We start from the raw sequence: 22,873 nt of genomic DNA on the forward strand, positions 1-22,873 counted from the left end.
CCTCAAGAGTCATTGTACGTGCTTTCTGGTAAGCAGAGCCAGTGTTCATTCGGAGGCTTAAGCTCTGATGTCATAGTCTTGGAGAATCTTTCAGTGTCCAATAAAACCTGCCACCTATGTTGCACAATGTGAAGCAGAAGCTGAGGCAGAGAGATAAGGACAGTCAGGATATGTGGCTGAATAAAGGACTTTCAATTTCTTTTCTCACTGGATGGACAAGTATCACATCATTTTTTTTAAAGCACCCACATTTTAAAAAAAAAAGCCTACAATCTAAGCACAAGCTGTGTCAGAGTCTTTTCACATGACTGACTCAATCAGAAGGTCTAATCTAACACGGAGAAGCACTGTATTAATTTAAATATGGCAGGTGCCATCTAAGTTTATTGCAAGAGCTAAAGACCAATTATATTGTATTTTTCCATAAAATTGCCTCTTCTAAAAAGAGACCAGTGTGTCTGAATATATCCATCATAACATATCTTCAAGCTTTGATGGAAGTGACTGCTGTTTATTTGTAGCATGTCATATCATTACTGTTGAATCAACGCTAAAGTTATCATAGTAACACTAAGATGAGAGGCGGAAAATGAATGTTTATAGACTTGCAATGTGGCTTCATGAATAAAAGCATATGGCCTAGAGCAGGTGAGAAAAGTGCTCCACTCCAAGGCCTGGTAGATTAGAGAAAAACCCTTAAAAGTAAGGATTACGCACTTGCTAGTTATTTTTCTTGTCTGGGCAGCAAAATATTTGATAGAGGCAACTTCAAGGAAGAAGGATATTCTTAGTTCCTAAGTTTTGATAGTGTACTTTCTCTTCTCTGTCTGCTATACAGCAGACAGCATTATATTTCTCAGACCTATTTACTACTGACCAGAGTGGTCATTTGCTAACTATTTTTGGGGGCCGAGGGGTAATGGAAGGAGGGGAGGAAAGCAGGATGGAGAGGCTGCAGTCAGCATGTACTCTATGAGAAGAGAATAAATGAGAATAAATAATTAAGTAAAATAGCATCAAAAATTGATATTGGGAGGTAATGCATTTTTTTAAAAATTATTTTCAGAAAATTTTATTTTTAAATGTTGGTCATTGCAGGTGTGCTCTTTAAAGACTTTCTGTTAAGAACATGGAAATGCTTTAAGGAGCATACCAGCATAGCAAGTAAGATGCGAGCAAATATCATCTTACAAGGACACTGGACAACAGGCAGCGCTTACCGGCTCCTTCTGGAGCTGCCTTTGTTGTTCTGTGATCTTCAGTCTTTATGCTACACATAAGAAATTATTGTGTGCTTCCAAACACACTACACTGTGTCTTATCAACCTCTGATCTCCAAATGGAATATTCTTTCAGGACTAACAATCAGGTAACTGAATCATCCTCTGGTGCAATTTGTTTACTAATGAGAGAACATTCTGACTCCAGTCCATTACCAACTTCTAATTTCTCATCTTTTCTTATTCTATTAGTTGTTATTATTGTTTTGAAATGAGCTTTTACTGGGTTCCTCTGGCTGGTTGGCACTCACCAAGTAGATGAGACTAGCCTGGAATTTGCAAATTTGCCTATCTTCCTGATATGCCTCCCTCATGAGATTAGAGGATGTCCTGAACCTTCTGGCTTCCTTATTCTTCATTGCAAATTTTTCTAAGCAGCTCTTAATGCATTTATCTTCCTTTATTAACTTCATACATAAGGAAACTCTGATCAGAATTACCTTAAAGAATGACATAATTAATATATTCCTATTATACCTATCCATTACTGTCATGTGACTCACATATGTGAATGTTATGCTCTTTCAACTTATAGTTTACTTTGAGTAGATTTTCTTTGTGACACAATTACATTTCTTTTTAAAGATGACTAGTTTTTTCCTGTATCTGTAAATCACAGTTTTTTATTCATTCATCAGTAGATATCAATATCAATTAGTCACATCACATGACTTCTCATGCTTTTATTGGCCATCTGTTTGCCCTGTTATTTTTATTTCCTTGGCATTGCAAGGGATTGAACCCAGAGCCTTTACATCCTGAAGTTACCCCACCACTGGATGACATCTTTAAGCCTCCCCATTTTCTAAGTAGATTTTTGGATTTTGCTTTTGTGTTTCTTTATGTAATCTGGATGGATATTAATTGTTAATGTAAGTCAAGAATTCAGAGCCATTCTTTTTATATGAACATTTCAATTTTCAGTAAAAGACTATTTTTTCCATTAAGAAGTCCTATCAATCTTGTGGAAATTATTGCATTAAGTTTGAGAGAGTGAAAAGCTATTGATTTGGATGTTTGTAACTTATCTTACATCAATTTACCATTTGTTCTTACTAATTTAATAGACTTGGAAGATTTGGCATATGTAGGTATTTACTCATGGATCCTTTAAAAACTTGTCATATTTTTTCCAATATTTATAGCTTATTTTATTGCCTTACTTTTTTAATAAGAGCATCCAAATGATGTTTGGTAATACTGTACTAATGGAAGCTTCTGTTTCTTGATTTCATTATCAAAGGCTATATATACATTTTAATACTGGGTGTGGGTTAGTTGGTTTGATAGTTACTATCATATTTAAAACACTTTGCTTCATTCCCATTTTAATTAAAGTTTGAAAAGGAATGTCTCTAGGATTTTGTTAAGTCCTAGATAAAATTATATTCTAATTCTTCTTTAATTGGTTGAAATAATAAATTACGGTGAGTAGATACATTTAATGTTGTAATGCACTACTTATAGTCTTGGATTCACGTTTTAATGCAACCTTGATTTTACTAACAAAATTGTATGAATATTCATAAGGGACATTGTATAAGCTGTTGTGGTTTTGTTATTGTATGTTTGTTGACAGCATGTGTGGGCTAGAAAAGGGGACCTTGAGAAGTGTTGAAGATATTTTAAGGTGGGGATGGCAAATGGTGTGTTGTTTGGTGGAACACGTGAAACATGTAACCAGAGAAGGCCTGATTAAAAGGAAGAGCAGGCAAACGAGGACAAGGTGGAGGCTAGGAGACAGACAACAGGAGAGGAGATGAGTAATAACTATTAAAATATTGCAGTGAAGCCCATGGCTTTGTACAATAACAACAATTAATTTCAGAAAGAGAGAAAATAATATATTGGAATTTTTTTTGTATCTTAGTTCACATGGGCCACTAAAACAAAGTAGTCTAAACTATCTTGGTAAGAAACAGAAATTTGAATGTCTGTTATAAGTCTGATACCCAAGAAGTCCCAAGTCAAGGCATGCTGTATGAGTGTCAAGTGAAGACCTACACACTCACAGATTTTTCTCATCAGCCTCCCATGTCCATTATATTCCCTAACTACAAATTCCATAAGAATTTATCAAAGGAACACAACCAAAACGCCAACTATTCCAATATAAAACATACAAAAAATGCTGAAACTTATATGGTGACACACAAATATAAATCTGAGCGCTTGATAAGTAGAGGCAGGAGAATCAAGAATTGAAGCAAGACTGGGCTACATAGTGACTCCAAAGCTCGCCTGGGATAAATGTGATTCAGTTTCAACTAAAAGCAAAACCCAAATAGAAAACAAGTCTTGGGTCTCTGTGGATAAACACTGAAACAGATGGTTATAGGCTATTGTAAACAGGCAGGTTTTGTGACAATTTACCAGCCCGAGTAGTCATAGACCTTGTAAATAGGTAGCCTTGGTAGATATTACCAACTTAGATAAGGACAAATGAATCATAGGCAGAGTCATAGTGACCTATCCACTGAACCTTCACTCAGCTGATACCCTATTCTGAAAAATATCTGTATTCCCCCTGAGCACCCATGCTCCAGTGTCATCCGCTTCCCCAGGTCCTGCCTTTTTGTATTTATAACCCCTGTGTAAATGAGTATAAATTACAATTTGAAAAAAAAAAGAAAATAAAATCTAATGTGCATTTCCTTTTCTTGGAGGGACCCTCTTGAGCTGTTGGCATAGTCATTCCTTGTCAACTCATTTCTTCAGCACATTTTTTTCCTTGATTTATCAGCTCCTGTGAAAATCATCAGGGGTTCTTATCTATCATTCCAAAACTCTTTTAAGGATCTCAGTAAGGAGCCTTGTCCCTGGTATATGTAGAGCTTAGTATGTTAAGGCTGATTATTTCATTTGAATCCCAATTGGTTTGAGAAAAACAATAGTTTGCATATAAAGAGACTTGTACTTTCATTAAAACAGATGTACAGGTCAGATGCAATAATGTCATTTCACTTTGACCTGTAGCTGATAGATAAATTATTTCCTCTTTATTGAATGTGCATATGTGTAGTAACGTGTATGTATGTATCCTGTAGGTGTATACATATGTGGGTACATTTGTGTATATTTATATGGAAGTCAGAAGTGAATATTGGGCATCTTTCTGTATCACTTTTGATCTTGGGGAGATAGCGCCACCCTCCCCACCCCCCACCCCCCACCCCCCACTCCCTGAGTTCTGGGAACTGAACTCAGGTCCGCATCTTTGTACAACAAGCACTTTACAAAGCCAGGCTTTTCTGCTGTGTCTTACTGAAATCTTTATTACAGTTCTTAAGACTATAGGGTAAGAAAAGTATTTCATACCTATATACAAAATATTCTGATTATATCTATTTCCCATTTCTACACTTTCTCCACCTGGACTTTTCCTAAAAAGCCCTTATCTTCATGTCTTGTCCAAATATTCTTTTTTTTTTCAATATCTACTGCATCCAATTAATGTTACCCAAATATGAATGGATAAGGGATCGTCTACTGGTACATGAGAAACCTACCGAAGAAAAATGGCTACCCCTTTTCTAGGTTCCATGAATTGCCAGTAGCTCCTCAGGCAGGGCAGGAACCTCATGAGTTTCTATCACCGTTTTAATCATGTTGAAACTGAGGCACAGTTAAGATAAATATGTATTACATAGTGGCACAATGAAAACAAAGGTATATTATGGAATAAAGAGCATGAGCCATAATAGTTTAGATGCCTTCTTCTTTCCTAACTCTGTGATGATTTCTACAGTTAAAATATATATCTTACACCATTTCAGAGTCATTCTTCTTCAAAACTGTTAGACAAAAATTTCAGAGAAATTGTGTCTTATAAATTAGAGCACAGAAACATCAAAATCATCTTAGCATAGCCTCTGGCCCTAGAAAGTATGAAGACCATATAAATCAGGCATTTAAAACAAGGCTACTGCTTTTCATCTGTGTTTCCCTTCCAGAAAATAGTCAGCTCGTAGAAGCTCCTTGATTGCTCCTAGAAAAGGTATTTCAAAGCTATCGCATAAAAGAAGAAATGGAGGCAAATAAAGTAGTCTGAACCTCCCCTTTTATTCTAACCAGGTACCTAGAGATGCTATCAGAAGCCATATATCCTGAAAAAATAACACTGTAAAATGAGTGATGAGTAATTATCAGATGATCATTTGTGCTGTTCATCTTATTCATTTGTGTTTTCCTAACAGACATGTAAATACGGTCTTTGCTGTTAGTTATTGCTCTATGAAATAAAAGGAAGATCATATTGTTCTCCCTCACATAACCCTATGAAGTGAAATCTAAAGTGTATTCATTTATTAGCTTTCTTTTTTAATTTGCCATGTGATTTAATAACTAACAGGCATCAGAAAACAATCTGAGACAAAATGGGTGTGATTTTATTATTGGAGCTTGCCAAAAATTCACGGTATGTGACTTTCATTCAAGGGTGTGTGTGGGTAGTTTTTATTTATAAATTGAAAGCTCTGTGCTCCTTGATCATATGTATGAACCCTAATTGATGAGGATTTATAAAATATTTCCACGTTGAGGTGAAGGGACAAATAGCTGAGCTGAGTGAATAGGCACTGTGGCTTCTTCTTCCTCTTCTTCTTCTCCTCCTTCTCCTTCTCCTTCTCCTTCTCCTTCTCCTTCTCCTTCTCCTTCTCCTCCTTCTCCTTCTCCTTTTTCTCCTCATCCTCCCCTGTGAGTAAATAGGCCACAGTGGTGGTGGTCCCAGAGGCTGTCCATGTGGTGAGTCCCACATACAGGAGGAGGTCTAAGGTTCCAGAGGCTGGGGGCTTTGGCGACAGCAGGCCCCAATGACAGGAGGAAGTCCTTGGTTCCAAAAGGATTTATTGTCATGGTGGATGGTGGATGTATCTGGATGTACCCCCCTGAATCTCAGGGCAGACCTGAGTTACATAGGGAGGGAGGAAGGGGGAGGTTCTGGGAAGAATGCTTAACTTGCATCGCCCTCTGGCCTTCATTAGTATGTAAATCCCTAGGGCCTGAGGCCTGTAGTAACTCTACCTGTGCACTTTGGGAGGGGCTGTAATGGCCTACGTGACTAAACAATGTAGGTCGATGAAGTCTGCATGTCAGGACTGTGGATTCTGGGGATGTGGCCGAACACCTGTCGTTTCTCCCTTGGAGTCTTGGGGTTCCAGGCCCATGCCCAGCCATGAACCAAGATACCCTTATGCAGTCCTACATTCCCCACTTTCTCCTATATTTGCAGTTCCTATCCACACTTGAATGGTAATATAAAGATACATATGAAGAGGTGGTCCAAGATTCATTATTTTCAAATGACTCACAATTGTTGACCAAGAGATAAATAGCCCCAACCTCCAGAAACTCAGAGTACAGAAGGGCTCTGGATTTTCATTTGTTTGACAATAAAACTTAATATTTATTTTATTAAATCCAAATACTGTGCAATTGCTTAGGACTTACTCTGTTTTCCTATGTAAGAAACTAGTATGGTTATGAAAGTTAAATTATGTTGGCTGCTAGATAATGTCTGGTATAAAACGATTACTGGAGGCTGGCCTGCAGAATTGACAGTTTTATGAGTGTGGTATAATTATTCCTGGGCATAATCTGTTTGACTTGTCTCAGCATTAAAATGGAGACAGTAACTGTTAGGAGCTGAATAATTCTGTTTGCACAAATTTATGCCAAGACATCTTTTAGAATCTATGGGGATTGGTCCAAGAACCCCCAAAGTTAGCAAAAATCCATATACTATATTTAAGGATAGAATCTTTGAAGATGTAGATGGGTTACATTGAGTTTATTAGAGTAACTCCTGACCCTATATGTCTAGTATGTTCACTACAAGAGTTCATTAGGTCAAATGGGTACAATGCTCATCTAGTGTCACTCCTTTGTCAACTCATGCCAACAGCAAGGGTAGAGATAATAATCTACAAGCCACAGAGATTGGCTTCTGCTGTCAAAAATGGAGATAAAATAAACTTCAGAGTTTCAAGAAGCGTGTGCATTATGCCAGCCATGATGCCTCCCTGTATCACTCTTGGAAATGAATATGGCAACTATTGCTCCACTCTACAAGTTTGGAATAATATCTTGTGTGCTGGGAATCATTCATTTAGAGTTGATCTGAGTATCAATACTATTGTTTATATCAGTATTGAAATAGCGTTGTTAGGTAGCAGAAGAAAGATTTGCCCTGTGAGTTTAGGAAAAACCAGTTCCACTAGAGAGAATTTGAGAGTGGCCTGGATGCTTTAGTTTCAGACCAATTTCAATATTACTAAATGTCTCCTTTATGCTTAGCAGAGATACCCTCACGTTCTGTGAGAAAGTTACCTGTCTTTTATGCTTGTCTGATATGACATTTCCAAAGTGCTATGTTTCTGGAAACACCATTAACCCTGGCACTTTGAAAGGGTAGCATGTGTGTTGCTAGTGTTTCTGATGGCCTGCTAAAACTGTGTATCATTTTATATTACTCAGACTTTGGGGGAAATATAGAGGTACACATGATAACCCAGAAATAGATATATTCCTCAGTGCTTAAGCTTCAGAAGTTGCAAGTTACTTTGTCATTTCTCTTTGGGAAATCCTTACCTCTCCAGTCACCAGCTCCAAGAATATTTGCAGAGACAGGTTTAGTAGTTAACTAATCTCTATGAAGAGTGGTCCTTTGACTTTATTTACTATTGTAACTAAATAACGGTGGACTCTCATAGGAAAGCATTTTGTTAGTTTTAACTCTTCCTGCCACAAGATATCTGTGACACTGGATATTAATATGCAAGGGCTGCATTAGACATGTTTGAACTCCCATTACTGAACACCTTCCTTCAGTGTTATACTGAATCAGCATTGGTCTGTTCACAGAAGCGTGTGCATTATGCTCTTGTTTCTACAACCTTAGACTATTGAATTGTTTGAAGGGTTAATTTTTCTTTAGTCTTCAATGTTCTTTCTTCAAGAAAGGGAAAGAGATTGTCCCATCTGGAGAAACCCTATCCCCATCCACCTAAGTATTGTTTAAGAAATGAAGCTTGGCTTTCCCTGAGGACATATGGATTCCTAGGTACTGCTTTCAGCTTCTCAATTTAATAAGCAGCAAATATATTTACTATTTCTTTGTCAAAGGGAAGTGAATTTTTCTCTATTAAGGTTAAGTGCTTTAAATTTTACGTCATCTATTGATACTTCATCATTTTGTTTGAAGTTATTTGTTGTTGATTTTCATATTAGTAAAATTAGATCAATAAGCTACCATTCTGATAAATTCACTGGAGGGCTATTGGTAACATCCGCATCACTTACCATGTCTCCTTAGTGACTGCCTCTGTGATACAGAGATCTTGTGTGCAGATTTTTACCTGTCACTACTTACTCTTCCCTCCTCCTCCTTATATAGCAGTTGGTTTTTTGGTGCTTCCTTAGGGCATTTGATACCATGACGGCATACAGACAGGAGGTGAGGTTAAGGAACAGCAGGATGGGACTGTGTTCTCAGTTCCACCATTGAGTGCCACATCAAGTTGTTGAATCTCTTAATTTTCATCTTTTCTTAAGACATTAAAAAGATTTAACAAAATATTTGCCACTACAACTTTAGTGAGTGCTGACGTGAGGTGCATCAAAAGAAATTCCCCCAGAGAAGGCAATTTCAAAACCACAGAGTGCCATAGACATGTAAGAGAAATGAACACGATTCAGAACCCCAAAGATGTAGAAATAAGGTGAGAGGTTGAGAGAAAATTACAGATCACTCTGAAAATAATTGAGGAATTATGTCATTTAGGCATAAGTCACTGCGAGACATTTTCTGGCTTTGTGTTTTCATGAGCTGGAAGAGGCTTTTTGTCTGCTATAATCCAAAAGTCTCTCGATTTTAGTTTTTATTACCTATGTAGTAATTGAGTGACTAAAGATAGTTTGTAATTTAGTAACGACAACAAAACCTACTGGTAGAGTATATTTTATGTCATTGATAATCCATTTATTTTCCAAAAAGGTTTTGCCAGTTTTTTGATAAAGATTTTAACTGTGTCCCACACTGTGCTTGATGGACTGATCAAAGAGAAGCAGGGAAGTTACAGAGATGATGTAGTGTTGTGTTACTATCATAGAACTCTTGTCTATGTGCTCAGTGTTCAAAGGGTCCAGGGTAGCAGTGGAATCCTATTTCTTATCCAACTTTGCAAACCATATGGTATGTAAGTTTGCACTTACTATACTAATTTGTTATTCTAAAGCTATACTTATCTTCCAGTAATTTATCTAGCTCTTGCTAAATTTAGCACTCATGGGCTTCCCCTGGGAAACACTTCCAAAAAGCATTTCTGTTTCAGCAACAATAAAAATTATTTCAGGGAAAAGTGATTTGTACTAAAGATACAAAACAATATAAACATCCAATTAGTATAGGATCTGAGGGCTTTTCAAAGACATACTGTTGTCTATAACTATTTGAAGGACAAAACAATAAGTGAATCACTCCCAGTTGTATTTTCCACCTAAATTTTCCTACATAAAGATATGCATATAAATACACAAGACTACAGACATACGTACAAAATGAATCTTAAGCAAGTCCATAATAGTACTTTCTTGGTATTTATCAAAAAATGTAGTAGGTGAATTGGAGGCAGAAAGATCATTATAAAAACAGACCTTATAGATGCCAAGTCATAATAATAGCCATTATTACCTAATGATCTAAACAAGGAAGAGTTGAGTTGTTACCAACAATTGAATTCTGGTAAATTGAGTAGAAAAATTCACCAATGTTTTCAGACTATTGGAAAGAAATGTGAACTAGGAAAAAAAATCACCTCTTTTCCTTGAAAAATTCTAAGCCAGGCAGTGGTGATGAATGCCTTTAATCCCAGTACTTGGGAGGCAGAGACAGGCGGATTTCTGAGTTCTAGGCCAGCCTGGTCTACAGAGTGAGTTCCAGGACATCCAGGGCTATACAGAGAAACCCTGTCTCAAAAAATATATATATAAATTATCTGCTTAACTACTTACACTATTCTATGTCTACATCCAATTGCATTCCAGAGCTTCTTCTTGATTACATTACATTGGGGCTTGTAGGACTTCTTTTCCTGCCAAACTACTTTTCTTACACCTGCCCCTCACCCACAGCGTTGCTTGCTTAATTGAAATTCTAACTGCTCCATCACTTCCAGCTACATATATGGCTAGTCGGCTTGAAACAGTAACCTAAGCCCACAGTTAATGGATTGTGGGTAAAAATGGCAACATATCAGAAGCCAAGACACATAATCTTAATTGGTGGTAGCTAGGCAGCAATTTCGTTCCCAAAGCACTATCTTGATAGACTGCAGAGTAACCTGACTCTACTTCTTGCAAATGCTCTGGCCTTAAATAAATGACCCAAAGGAAGCCACAGTCATTTTACTTCAGCTGATACTTTTTTCCATTCTTTTAAAAACTTGAATGGATTAAATTTACGTTGTTCTGATTACTCACAAATGTAGCCTGATCTTGGTACCAACACACTGAATCCAGTCAGAAACCACCCATCAGAAATACAGTCTCAGAGAACACAAATTGTGGTATCAAGGAATTCAGAAGTGAAGATCTTTCGGATTCAAACGGGGTTCTTAATCCTCCTTGGATATTCTCCAAATACTGTTTGTCATTTAAAATTAACATTTCTTAAGAAATTGAAACTCTAAAGCAAAGAAATTAGGCCTCCTTTGAAGTTCTAGGTATTTTGTGTTTAAAATGAACAGAAAGTTTGTGTTTATTTCTAAAAACCATTCAAGACAGAAAAACATGAAAACTAGAAAAATGGTACTGTCAGTATAGAAAATTATGGCAATTAATTAACTTCATCTAACAGTATTGTTAGACTTAAGAAGTTTGGTCACCCTTATTAGTATATTCAATACCAAGAACAAGCTTCTACAGTCTTTGTACCTTGCAGAATAAACCTAACACCGAGCACCTTGTGTTTCTTTTTTTTTGTTGTTGTTCAAATTGTTTTTTTTTTAATTTTTTTATTGGATGTTTTATTTACATTTCATATGTTGTCCCCTTACACCATCCCCCACCCACCCAGGAACCCCCAATCCCCTCACACCTCCTCCTTCTTCTTTGTGGATGTAACCTCTATCTACCCCCCCACACCCACCTCCCCACCCTCAAGACTCCCACCCCCTGGGGCGTCCAGCCTTCATGAGGTCAAGGATCTCATCTTCCACCTGTGCCCAGCAGGGCCCTCCACTCTTATATATTCAGCTAAGGCCCTGGATCCCTCCATAAGTGCTCCCAGGCTGGTGGTTTAGATGTTTCTTATGCCTTTCTGTCTACAAAGTTAGATTTATCTAAGACCATGCCACTGTAAATCCAGAACTAAAAAAAAAAAATTAGCTATGTAAAATTAGATGTTTTATCTACTTTACCTCTCTGCTAGTATTACAATGAGTTTTTCTTCTATGTTGATTTAAAAAGTAACACCATCATGACTTCTAAACACAATATGTAAGAGGTTGTGTATTATCTTGGAACAGCTTTCTTATGTAGAATGCTGAGAATTATTGGACAGAACAGTGGGTAAGGATAGAAGTGAAGAGAGTTTATGCAGTTATCTGCTTTCTAAAACCAGAACGCTATTGGCAAGCATCTCAGCTTTGGGATAGTGGCTTTGTTTTACATCAGTTTGAGAAGACATGAAGTGTGTAAGGCTGAGTATGGAAAGGTAAAAAACTTTGCCCCATTGTCAAATCATGTTCTGTAATTATATTGATAGGTGATTTTAAAAAAAAGGCTATCAAGGGCAATTAATAGTGGACACCCCTGGTTTAAGACAGATATTCAAGCCTCTGTTTGCACATATGTAAAACTGTTAAATAAATCAGCCTTGCAATTGCTGAGTCCCACCGAAGGTTGTAGAAAAGTGTAGAAAAGGCTTAGCAAACTATAAAGCCTTGTGCCTTGTCTGCATGTTTAACATTATTTTTGTTCTGATAAAATTCTTCCCTGGGAAACCAGAAATGAGCTTCTATAGTGAATCCAGTATGAATGCAGGGCAGACTTGGGTAAGATTTTATAAACTGGCATGAAATGTCACAGGCTGATTTGCATTTTTGGTGATTTTATACATTAATCACTGAATAACTTTCAGTTTTCCAAATAAAGAAGGAAGAAAGCAAGGGTGACATTTGTGATCATCTACAAAAAAGGACTTATTTAAACTCTTCACAGATGGAGAGATAGCAAGCATAAATTGTTTTACCAAGATTTCTAATTTTAAGCAGCTTTGAGGGTGTTTGTGGGTAGAAGAGAGCAAACACTGTTTTGCATATGGAATTAACATAAACTTTGCATACCATAGTCCCAGCTTCTCTAGATGATTCTGAAGGGCTTTTTGGAGACTGCCCTAAGGATTGAAAAGCTCATAAAGGGACATAAATTCTTTGCTGCTTGTGATATACAAATGGAGGGAACATAAACAAGCCTCCTACGTGACCTTTCCAAGAGAATAGTGGGATTTCACACATCTCAGACGGCTTAGTGCTTGTACAGGGAAACCAATTCTAGTCCAAATCAGCCCATTATTTTTAAGTAAGCCATATAATCTATTGCTTGAACAGATGATGTAATTTGTTTCAATATTTTTCTATAAGTTAACTGTGACAGTAGATATAGACCAGTGACTGAGATTTTTATAACTGTTGAAAAATGAACAAATGGTTGTCTAATGTTTACAAAATTAGTTAGAAGTGTCACAAGTTCATTGGGATGCACACAGAAAAATCTATTACAAAATTATCTTTGGATGTTGAGAAGTTTATTGTATGAAACTACTTGCTGACTTAGTAACTGACATAAAACCCCAGTGGTTACAATGTCACAGTACATTTTGGCTGCCAAATTTATAGGTTCTTCCCCAATTTACAACTTGGTGTGTGTTTCTTAATATAAACTTTAAAATATTAATCTTTATTAGTTACCTGTCACCTACGATAAAGTGCCCTACTAAAAATAAATTTAAAGGAGAGGAGTCGGTTTGTTTTAGCTCACAGTTTAAAGATGCAGCCCACTGTGCAACAAATGGTGGTGGCAGAGGCTCCAGACAACTGGCCATATTACATCAGCAGCCAGGAAGCAGGCGGAGGCTACTGCTGGGGCTCAGCTGGCATTTCCCTTTATATGTAATCCACAGCCCTGCTCACTCACCTTCAGATTGTGTCTTCACACTTCAGTTAACCTAGTCTAGATTTTCTCTTACAGGCATGCTAGTAGGTGGTGCTCACGGGTAATTAGAAATCCTATCACGTTGATAAACAGAACCAACTGTCTCAGAATATTTTCTTTGTTTTCTCCACGTTGGTTTTGTAAGTAGCTTCAATTAATGTACTCGTGGTAACTCAGGATTCATACGGATAATAGTAAAAATAGGAAGTAAATAGTAAAAGCATAATAAAGCATATACCAGATATAATTGATCACATCATTTGCCAAGGGAAGATGCCATTATCTTGAGGTAGCTTTTTATACTTTCTTTCTGGATTTTAATTTCTAAAGAGATATGAGACCTATTTGTGCCAATATCAAATACCACCAGGTAAATATTGAAGGAAAGAATGTTTACTCTTAAAAGACTCCAGAGATAATTTCTGTCAGAGTGTTTATAGCAACATAATAATGAAACACATAAATACTTTGAGTCATTCAGCTAGATCATTTCTAGAAACATCTCATTTGAAATACGCAAAAAAATAAATAGTTGAAAATTAGTGAACCTATTACCACATTGGAAAAGTCACATTTGACTGTATATGATAGATCACAATAGTCAAGACACAGACAGTCTAAAAACACCTGTCTAAAGTTATCTGTAGCTCTTGCATATAAGCTGTATAATAAACAAAAACAAATTTTATGTTTAAAATTGAACACCAGATACAGGATATCTCAATTATATATGTGTGGAATTTTCAAACCCCAAAATTTTGAAATGTTAAGTATTACTGTCATTTCATTGAAATATTGTTTCACCTATATAGCTTCCCGCCACAAAACCACACTTATTTCTGTGGATTGGGAACACAATTGTACCTTCGGGCTTCTTCATTACAAACTTTATGGTAAAGTACCCCTGAAAAGGCTGATACCACTGATGAGAATATTTTGATAGCCAGAGCCAGGGGACAAAGTTTCTATCTCATGCCTGTCTAAGCCGAATGGAAAGCCCATTCTGCTGCTACAGAAGGGGAAATGTTACTTGTTAACATGCAACAAAGTTCTTTAGCCAGTACACCCACTGTTATGCATTAGGAACAGAAGATACTGACTATCTCTCAATAACATATTTTGTTATTCATTCCCATTGCTAGCATCCTTAATGTGGGGACAAAGACACCTTCTGAGGCTTTGAAAGTCATGTCTCTTCATAACCAAATACTCTCCAGTGTGAGAAGGTTTTCTCACCATGCCTGTCTTCTGTGGTCTCAGAAGTGTACTAGACTAGGCAATGCATAATACAGTGGCCCTCATGTCTCTTTTCTATTTGCCTTCACAGCTGGTGCCACGTATATCTTTGGGAAAAGTGGTGGTCTCATCCTGTACACCTGGCCAGCAAATGACAGACCAAGCACACGCTCTGACCGCCTGGCCGTGGGATTCAGCACCACTGTGAAGGATGGTATCTTAGTCCGCATTGACAGTGCTCCTGGACTTGGCGACTTCCTCCAGCTTCACATAGTGAGTACCTGCTCAGCCTTGGCCTGGATTCTCTTATCTTCCTGGTGATCTGAAGTGTGCATTAGATAAACACAGGAGAATGTTCTACATAAACTCAACATAGGTGCATATGCTTTCAAAGACTCCCTTCAATCTTACAAACTGTCACACTTGGGCTTAGATGGACAGACAGCAGTGGGTTGGCAAACTTTTTCTAAAGGGGCAGCATGTCAGCATTATGGAATTTGTAGCTCATACAATCTGTTGGTTTTATTACACACAGACAGTAGGCTTTTAAGATATGATTCTGTTCCAATAAGAACTCATTCATAAAACTTGGTGGCCAATGTGACCACAGGTATGAAAAAGATCTGTGGTGAAAGCTGAAGCTCTCGTAGCAGAGGAGTATGACACAGATGAAACCGCCCAGTGATCAAGTTGAGTTATGCATGCATATTGCATATTTAACATTTTCTTGTAGATCCTGTGTCTATGTTGGTAGAGAGTTTTACTCCCCGTCCCTGCAGATCGTAAGAGTATTGTGCAAAACAAAGAAATTAAAATGATTTGGAGGGGAAAAATTACTTTCTTACGAGGATAGAAAACATTTTTATAGCGACAATTAACCCATTTTATCACCTGTACACAGTTAAGAAAGTAGGCTAAAGAAAGATATGATTCTCATCCGTAAATACCCCACGTGTAACCACCAAGAGCAGAGAGAGGAATTGTTCTCATTAGTTAGCAGTGACAGGGCTAGAAAGAATGGATTTAATTTGGAGCAGTAAGGATTCAGTTTAAATACCAGAGGGGAGAAAAAACGATCATCTGGGATTAGTACCAATCTCCACAATGGGGGAAAAGGAGCATTTGCAGGGAATCTTCGAATCTAAGTTTTGCTAATCCTTAGATCCAGGGAAAAAAGCAGAGTGTGGATTTTCTATGCTGATCTCCAGAGTTGGAGCTGGCAGGTTGGATCCACAGCAACAGGCTCAGCCACAGCTGTGTTCTGTTGGTAGTGTCCTGAAGTAGAACCAGCTAGAAGTTCAAGATTTAAGCTGGATTTGCCTTCTAGCCCCAAGATGATCCAGAGCACAGCAAGACACTCTCTCCTCATGCTCCGCAAAGCACTAGTCACAAGTAAATATGGATTGGGTTGCAGATTTTTAATTCTCTCTCAGATGCGTCAGGAACCATATGGTGCTAGAAGCTTGAGTTTAAACAGTATGAAAGCCCATGCCAAGGAGCAAAGAGAGAGGAAGCCATACTCACGACAGTTTATCTTTATTTAGCCTGCAAGAGCCACGGTCATTTACAAAACTCCAAGAGATTCGTGCTGCACATAACTTAATGACTATTTCATGGCAGCTCTAACGAGGCTATTATTACCACCACAGTTGCCTTTTCATGATGATTTATTTTCTCTTTTTATGTTCAGTGTGACTTTCTAAGAAAAATATGATGTGGCTTAGTCATAAACATGTTTTGCCATGAGATAATATGCTGCTAGTGTACCCATTTCTAGGCCCTCATGTTTGGTATCACATGTCACTCTGAAGAAAGAGGTTTTGTCTTATTCTTTGGTAGTTTGCTTGGGATGTGTCAGGGTTTTGTTACAAATCATTTGTAGATACTGAGAACTTTTCAGAGAAACTAGAATACTATGCCATTGTGAAATTCTGTAATTCATTGGTGAGTTTGAAAAGTGAATGCCTCTAACCGTGTTCTGATGTTCAAGCAATACACATTTGTGTGCCTTGTATTTGTTAGCAGATGTTCTCTGTATAGCCATTTTCTTTAGTTTGGCACTATATATTATCTTCTTTACATACTCAGTGATTCTGCTATTAATAAAACACTCTAAAATTCCCCAAAGATTTTTCCTAACAAGCTTAGGGTAGGAAACCACCTTTTTTTCCTATTGCAATGTGAAAAACCCACACAGTTCCGAAGTAAACCTGCCCTGCCCATGACCTTTTAATAAGCATGGCCCCCTTCAGCGCTCAAGTCATTTGAAACCATTTTTAATTTGCTAATGAGTCTATTTTTTTCTGTATTCCTTAACACAATAAGAATAAAAGAATTGGAATAGAAAATCAAAAGATTTTTTATAAGACCCAGCCTCTTACTTTGAACAGTTAAGCAAAGGCATCAAGAAAGTAAAACAATAAAAACTGGGTAGGATGGTTCATGAGACATCTGTGGGATTATAAAGGACAGTTTCATCTGTTGAATGGTTTGTTTCTCAGTTCTAAGAAAATTATTCCAAAAGAAAAGCAGTTAGGAGTCATTGTAGAAGCCCAAAGGAATTGAACAGGAGGAAAAGACTTCATTCTACACAGGTTTCTTTTGAAAAAAAAAAAGTTAATTTTTTTTGTATTTTAAGTTGACATATAAATTAGAAAGTTTCATCTTTGTATTTTCCTACATGTATGACATCATATTGTGTTCTTCTTCAAGTCTTTTTTCCATAGCCCTCTCCAATTCCTTAAGATCTTATCCTCAGGGGCACAGGAAACATGGCTCAGCAGAAAGAATTCATATTACCTTTCAGGATGACTCAAGTTCAATCCGCAGTATCCATGTTGTGTGGCTTCCAGTCACCTTTATCTCCTGCTCCAGAGGACTGAACTACCTTTCCCCCTTAGCAAGCAACCACAAAAACATGTGTAGATAGACATCACAGACAGACATAGAAATACATTTTTGTAAAAATGAGGAATTCGTTTTTCCAGTTCTTTCACATTGTAATTGTCCTTATACTTAAAAAATCTGCACACACACACACGCACTCATACACACACAAAACACATACACATGTACACACATATACAAACACATCTATACATGCCCACATACACAAGCACTTACACACATGCACACATACACAAACACATACACACATGCACACACACACACACACACACACACACACATACACACATGCACACCTATACAAACACATACACTTTAAATCTAGAATCTGCATATGAAAGAAAACATGCTTTCTTTCTGAGTCCAGTAAATTTTCTAGCATAATTTTCTCCAGTTTAAAAAAAAAATGTTCTGGCAAATGTCATGATTTCAGTTTCTTAACAGCTGAATGTAATCCCAATGTATACAAGAACCACATGTTGTTTACCCATCTCTCTGCCTACATACACACAAGCTTTCTATTCCTTAGCTATTCTGAATAGGACAGAAATAAACCTGGATATATAAGTCTTGTTCTGGCATATTGATATAGTCTTTCAGGTATCTACCCAGGAATGATTAATGTAGCTGATGGGATAATTATATTTCCTTTTATTTATCAGCAATTCGGAGGACCTCACACATGCTAGCCAAGTGCTCCTACACTGAGCTACTTCCAGTACTATTTTAAACGCTTTAAGGCAACAATACACTGACTTCCTTAATGCCTATACCAGTTGACATTGTCACCAGCAGTCTGATACAGAACCTCCTTCTCACAACCACTCCATTGTTTGTTTTTATTTTACTTGATTCTGGTCACTGACCTAGGGGGTAATAGAATCTCAAAGCAGTTGTAGTTCGCACTTCCCTGATGGCTGAGACTGTTGGACATTTTAAAAAGAAAAAAAAGAAAAAAAGTTGCCATTTGTATGTTGTCTTTAGAGATTCATATGGTCAGTATATCAGCCCACTTGTTGATCAGTTAATTCACCATTGAAACAAAGAAAGTAATGGAAGACACTCAGAAAGACACAGACACCTGTATTGGGTTATTTTACGTTATAGTAGTAAAATACCTTTCATTGACCCATCTATAAATCACAGGATTTTACATCTCAGGATCTGTCATGTGGAACTGAGAATTCCAAGACAGAGATGCAAATTGATCAGGGCTACATAGCTGAGCTCCCATGATACTACCTTGTATGCCCTGCCATATAGTTGGAAAAGCTGTGTCCTGCCATGGAAGGAGAGAGGGGACCCACTCTTTAAGGTTCCCCAGAAAGTACTATCAATGCACCTCTAAAAAGTCTCTTCTTACCCACACTGCTTTATTGGATATGTACCTTCAAATACACGAAATCTGGGGGACATTGTTGTGCCAGATCAGTGGGATAAACCATAGTGACATGAAACAAGGGCCAAGCATCTGCTGCAGCTGTCCTCCCCTGGGGTTGCATGGTAGTCAAGCAGCATTATTTTACTCTGAATGTTAAATGGAGAAGAAATTTTTTCTTCAGTGCACTTAATAGTGGTAGTTAGGCTAGTTAAATTAAATGCAAAGCAAAGCATAGATTGATATCATCCAGTAAATGCAGTATATGTATGTTGTCTGTGTAAGTAAAAGAAAGAACACAGCACTGATAGAATATGGACAGAAGCAGAAAAGAATGTATCTTGTAAATTGGTACTGCAAATAGTTCTTATGAATTTCTTACAAACTATGAAATAGTTCTTATGAATTCATGATTATTTTATGGTATTAACACTATCATTGCAATCATTTGTTTTTACCTCCAGTTTAGCTTCTCTGAAGGAATTATGTTCTTCCAAGAATACCAGTTAGTCTAACTCAGAGGTGAACACTCACTCTAGGAGAGTCCATACAGCAAGATTGGCAAATAAAGCTCACCTTACACGACAGCTCTCTGTGCCTTAGAGTCTCTCACTACGAGCTTTACATAGGAAATATTTTTGAGAGCAATGGATGAATGCTGCATGAATGAACTCTGGCTTCAACTAGTCATGTCAGCCCCAAGTGTAGACATCTAGTTTGTATGTAGATGTATAGTGCACATCTTTCAGCTAGGTACTAAGACCTAAGCTCACATGAGTTTTCCCCTTTCCCGTGTTTCCCCAAAATCTTTACTCATTAAAATATCTTCAAGAAAATAGTTTCCTTCTTAAAATTCTACTCGGATGGACTCTTGATTCATTTACTAATTCATTTAAAGTACTTCTGTTTCAGTGTGTGTGTGTGTGCGTGTGTGCATGTGTGTGTGTGTACATGTATGTATGTGTGTGTGTGTGTGTTCATTCACATGTGTGCATAGGACTGTGGGATCCAGAGGTCAATATCAAGTGTTTTCCTCAATTGCTTTGAGCTGTACTTTTGGAACAGAGTTTGTTACTCAACCTAGAACTTGCCAGTTCTACTAGGCTGGCTGGCTGTCCTGGGGATCCTCCTGTCTCCACATCTCCAATGCTAACTCTTCAGGCATATACTTATGTATGAACTTTTTATGTGGGCACCAGAGGTCAAACTCAGGTTGTATGAAAAGAAAACCTGGGGAAAGTAAAGGCATTAAATTGGATCAAAGAAGGAGACAGAGAGAGAGAGAGAGAGAGAGAGAGAGAGAGAGAGAGAGAGAGAGAGAGAGAGAGAGAGAGAGAGAGAGAGCGCCAAGGCTAAATTGGGTATGTGCTCTGGATATAATTTGTTTTTCATTTATAATTTTCATAAATCGTTACTTTTTCTAACTGAGACAGTGATACTCCCCACCCATCTTGATGCTTTTGTGTAAACCTCAAGTCTTTCTTAAGAGGCCTTTGACAATCAATATTAAAAATGTCAAGCTTGAATTCTTAAGAAAAAAAAAGAAACCGAAATAAAACCATAAAAGGCCAAGAGATCAAAATAACTTAGTAATCAGAAATCATTTATTTCAGATTAGCTAACATTCCTTGTCTGGGGTTCGTGCTTCCATGGTGAAGTATTTTCTGTCAGTTGTTGCTGAGGATATCAATGAAATCATGAATGAGATGCGTTTGACAAAGGCAAAAAGATCTCTGTTGAAGTTGATGTGCAGAAAATGAGATTCTCCGGGCCAAGGGATTTTTGCAAATAATTGCTTCAAATATAAGTTTCCCTCCAGTGAAATCTATTGTTGAGTTAATCAGCTCAGTGTTTGGAGAGCAGCTGGTGTTACTTGTGAGTGACATCTGCCTTTTATTCCCCTATCTATGCTTTCTGGAGCTATGTCATGTTATGCTCACCTTCATAGGATCACAGAAAGGATTACCACGAAGTGTTGTGCTTGCTCCTGGGCAGCTTTTGACAATGTCCTTTCACCACCTATTAAACAGAAGGTCGTAGAGAACTGGGCACCAATTAGCTTCTCTCTGTGTAGTTAATGCTGGTGTAGAAAAGGCATATTAATTTCTTTTTCCCTGTGTGTAATTTACAGTAAATCCTCTTGGATTCATTTTTTAATTATGAGCCTTTCAGGAATAGTGAAAATTTATGTGTCAGGACATCTGTTTTGTTTGACAAGAATCTATAACCTTTCCAACAATTTCCTTCCCAACTTGCAATGCAGATATGTGCAGAAGCTGAGGTAGACAGGACAAAGGGACACTGTCCTGGAAGAACTTATACCACAGTGGCAGAATTTCTTTCCCAAACTGCATCCTCCAAAAACGTTATTGGTAATATCTCTTGGGTCAGATGTGTGGAAATTGGGTATTTATTAAGTTTGTCTTGTGTAATATTGTTTCTCTACAATTTATGATATTCAAAGGGACTCCTCGAGAATAAAAGGGAGCTGAGCTGAAATGTGATAAATGGTCTATTCCTCTGGTCTATTGCATCTATAAATTCACCCTGGATGCCTCATTTTGGCTGTCTCTGTGTGAATATTTACAGTCAAGCATCAGCATCTGCCAGGTTAGTTCTCAGTGAAGTTAGACAGCTGTTAACTCAGCTTCATTCCTGGATTTAGCCATTGACAGAACTGAATTGGACTCCAGATTTTGTTTAGGGGGAATGTCCAATGGAGTACAGAGGAATATTGTTGTTTAGAGACTGGTAGTACAGGAGACGAGAACAAGAAAAATACAAAGGTGTCAAGCAGAGGCAATCTCATTTCCCACAGAGTCTTGAGCACTGCAGGTTGGCTCAAAATCCTTTCCATTGCTATTTGTTCTTAGTGAAAAAGGCCTCTTTGGGGTTTCTGGGCTTAGGAGCTTTTCCAGATCATTAGCCACTTGTGCAGAGAGACCTTGCTGGGCATCCTCCCTGCAGCTCTTAGCTTAGCTGTGCCAGCCATCACAGCAGAGCTAGGGAAGCTGAGATGGACGGCAATGGGAACCAGGATTATGTAAGCTGGACCACAGGTAACTGCATAGGATATCAGGAGTGTTTCTCCAAATCTGTAATAGGTACATGATGCTTCCTTCAAAATCTGTTGACTTTCATTTCGTACATGGATCTGAGGGCAGCATGCCAGATACAAAGATCTCAATTTTAAATCAAACACTTTGGATTGAAGCTCATTGATGTTATTATGAAGTAAGTTAGTCAATTTGTGAAGATGACTCTACCATTTGGCACTTTGGCCTCTTCTTTGAAAGGGAAATAAAAAAAAAAAAACGATTATGTTGTCAGTTCTTCCTGAAGATCAATCAAAATAAACTATCTACAAGCTGTCTATTACCAACAAAGCTTGCACAAATATAGAAGGGTGGCTTTCTTAAAGAAATACCAATATATGATGACTGCAAAATGGGGGATATGTAGGTGTGTGTGTACATAGACACACATCAGCAACAAGAGCAATGCATTTTGTAAGTCAACATGAATTTTTTGAGAATGTTTCTAAGTCCGCTGGCTGTGTCTGCAACTAAACAAAACAAAAGAAATAACAAAAACAAACAGAAAAACCTGTCATCTTACCAAAAGCCAATTTTATGAAATATCTTGCTAGTGATATCTGAGTCTTGGCCTCACATCTATACCTGAGATCTGGAGTGACATTTTAACATACGACATGGAATCTATAATTCTGTCTCTACAGTAATCTTGGGTAAGACTAAAGGCTACATTAAAGCTTGCTGCTATCTTCGACCTTCATTAGATTACATCCTTCTCACTCTGTATTGTGAAGTGAAGCCCTATGCTTCAATCCTCCTTCACTACA

The 22,873-nt window shown here is 37.6% G+C and overlaps 1 protein-coding gene across 1 annotated transcript in view; it reads left to right on the forward strand.

The window, feature by feature from the left end:
• The window catches only part of Nrxn3 (neurexin 3), a 1,478,337-nt gene that overhangs the window by 1,127,225 nt on the left and 328,239 nt on the right, over window positions 1-22,873 (forward strand). The window contains exon 14 of the mRNA XM_028777283.1: window positions 14,818-14,999. Within this exon, the coding sequence (XP_028633116.1) occupies window positions 14,818-14,999 (182 nt within the window). The remainder of the gene's footprint in view (window positions 1-14,817; window positions 15,000-22,873) is intronic.

The sequence above is a fragment of the Grammomys surdaster genome, unplaced genomic scaffold (assembly GCF_004785775.1).
Source record: "Grammomys surdaster isolate TR1022 unplaced genomic scaffold, NIH_TR_1.0 279, whole genome shotgun sequence".
Taxonomy (NCBI): Eukaryota; Metazoa; Chordata; class Mammalia; order Rodentia; family Muridae; genus Grammomys; species Grammomys surdaster.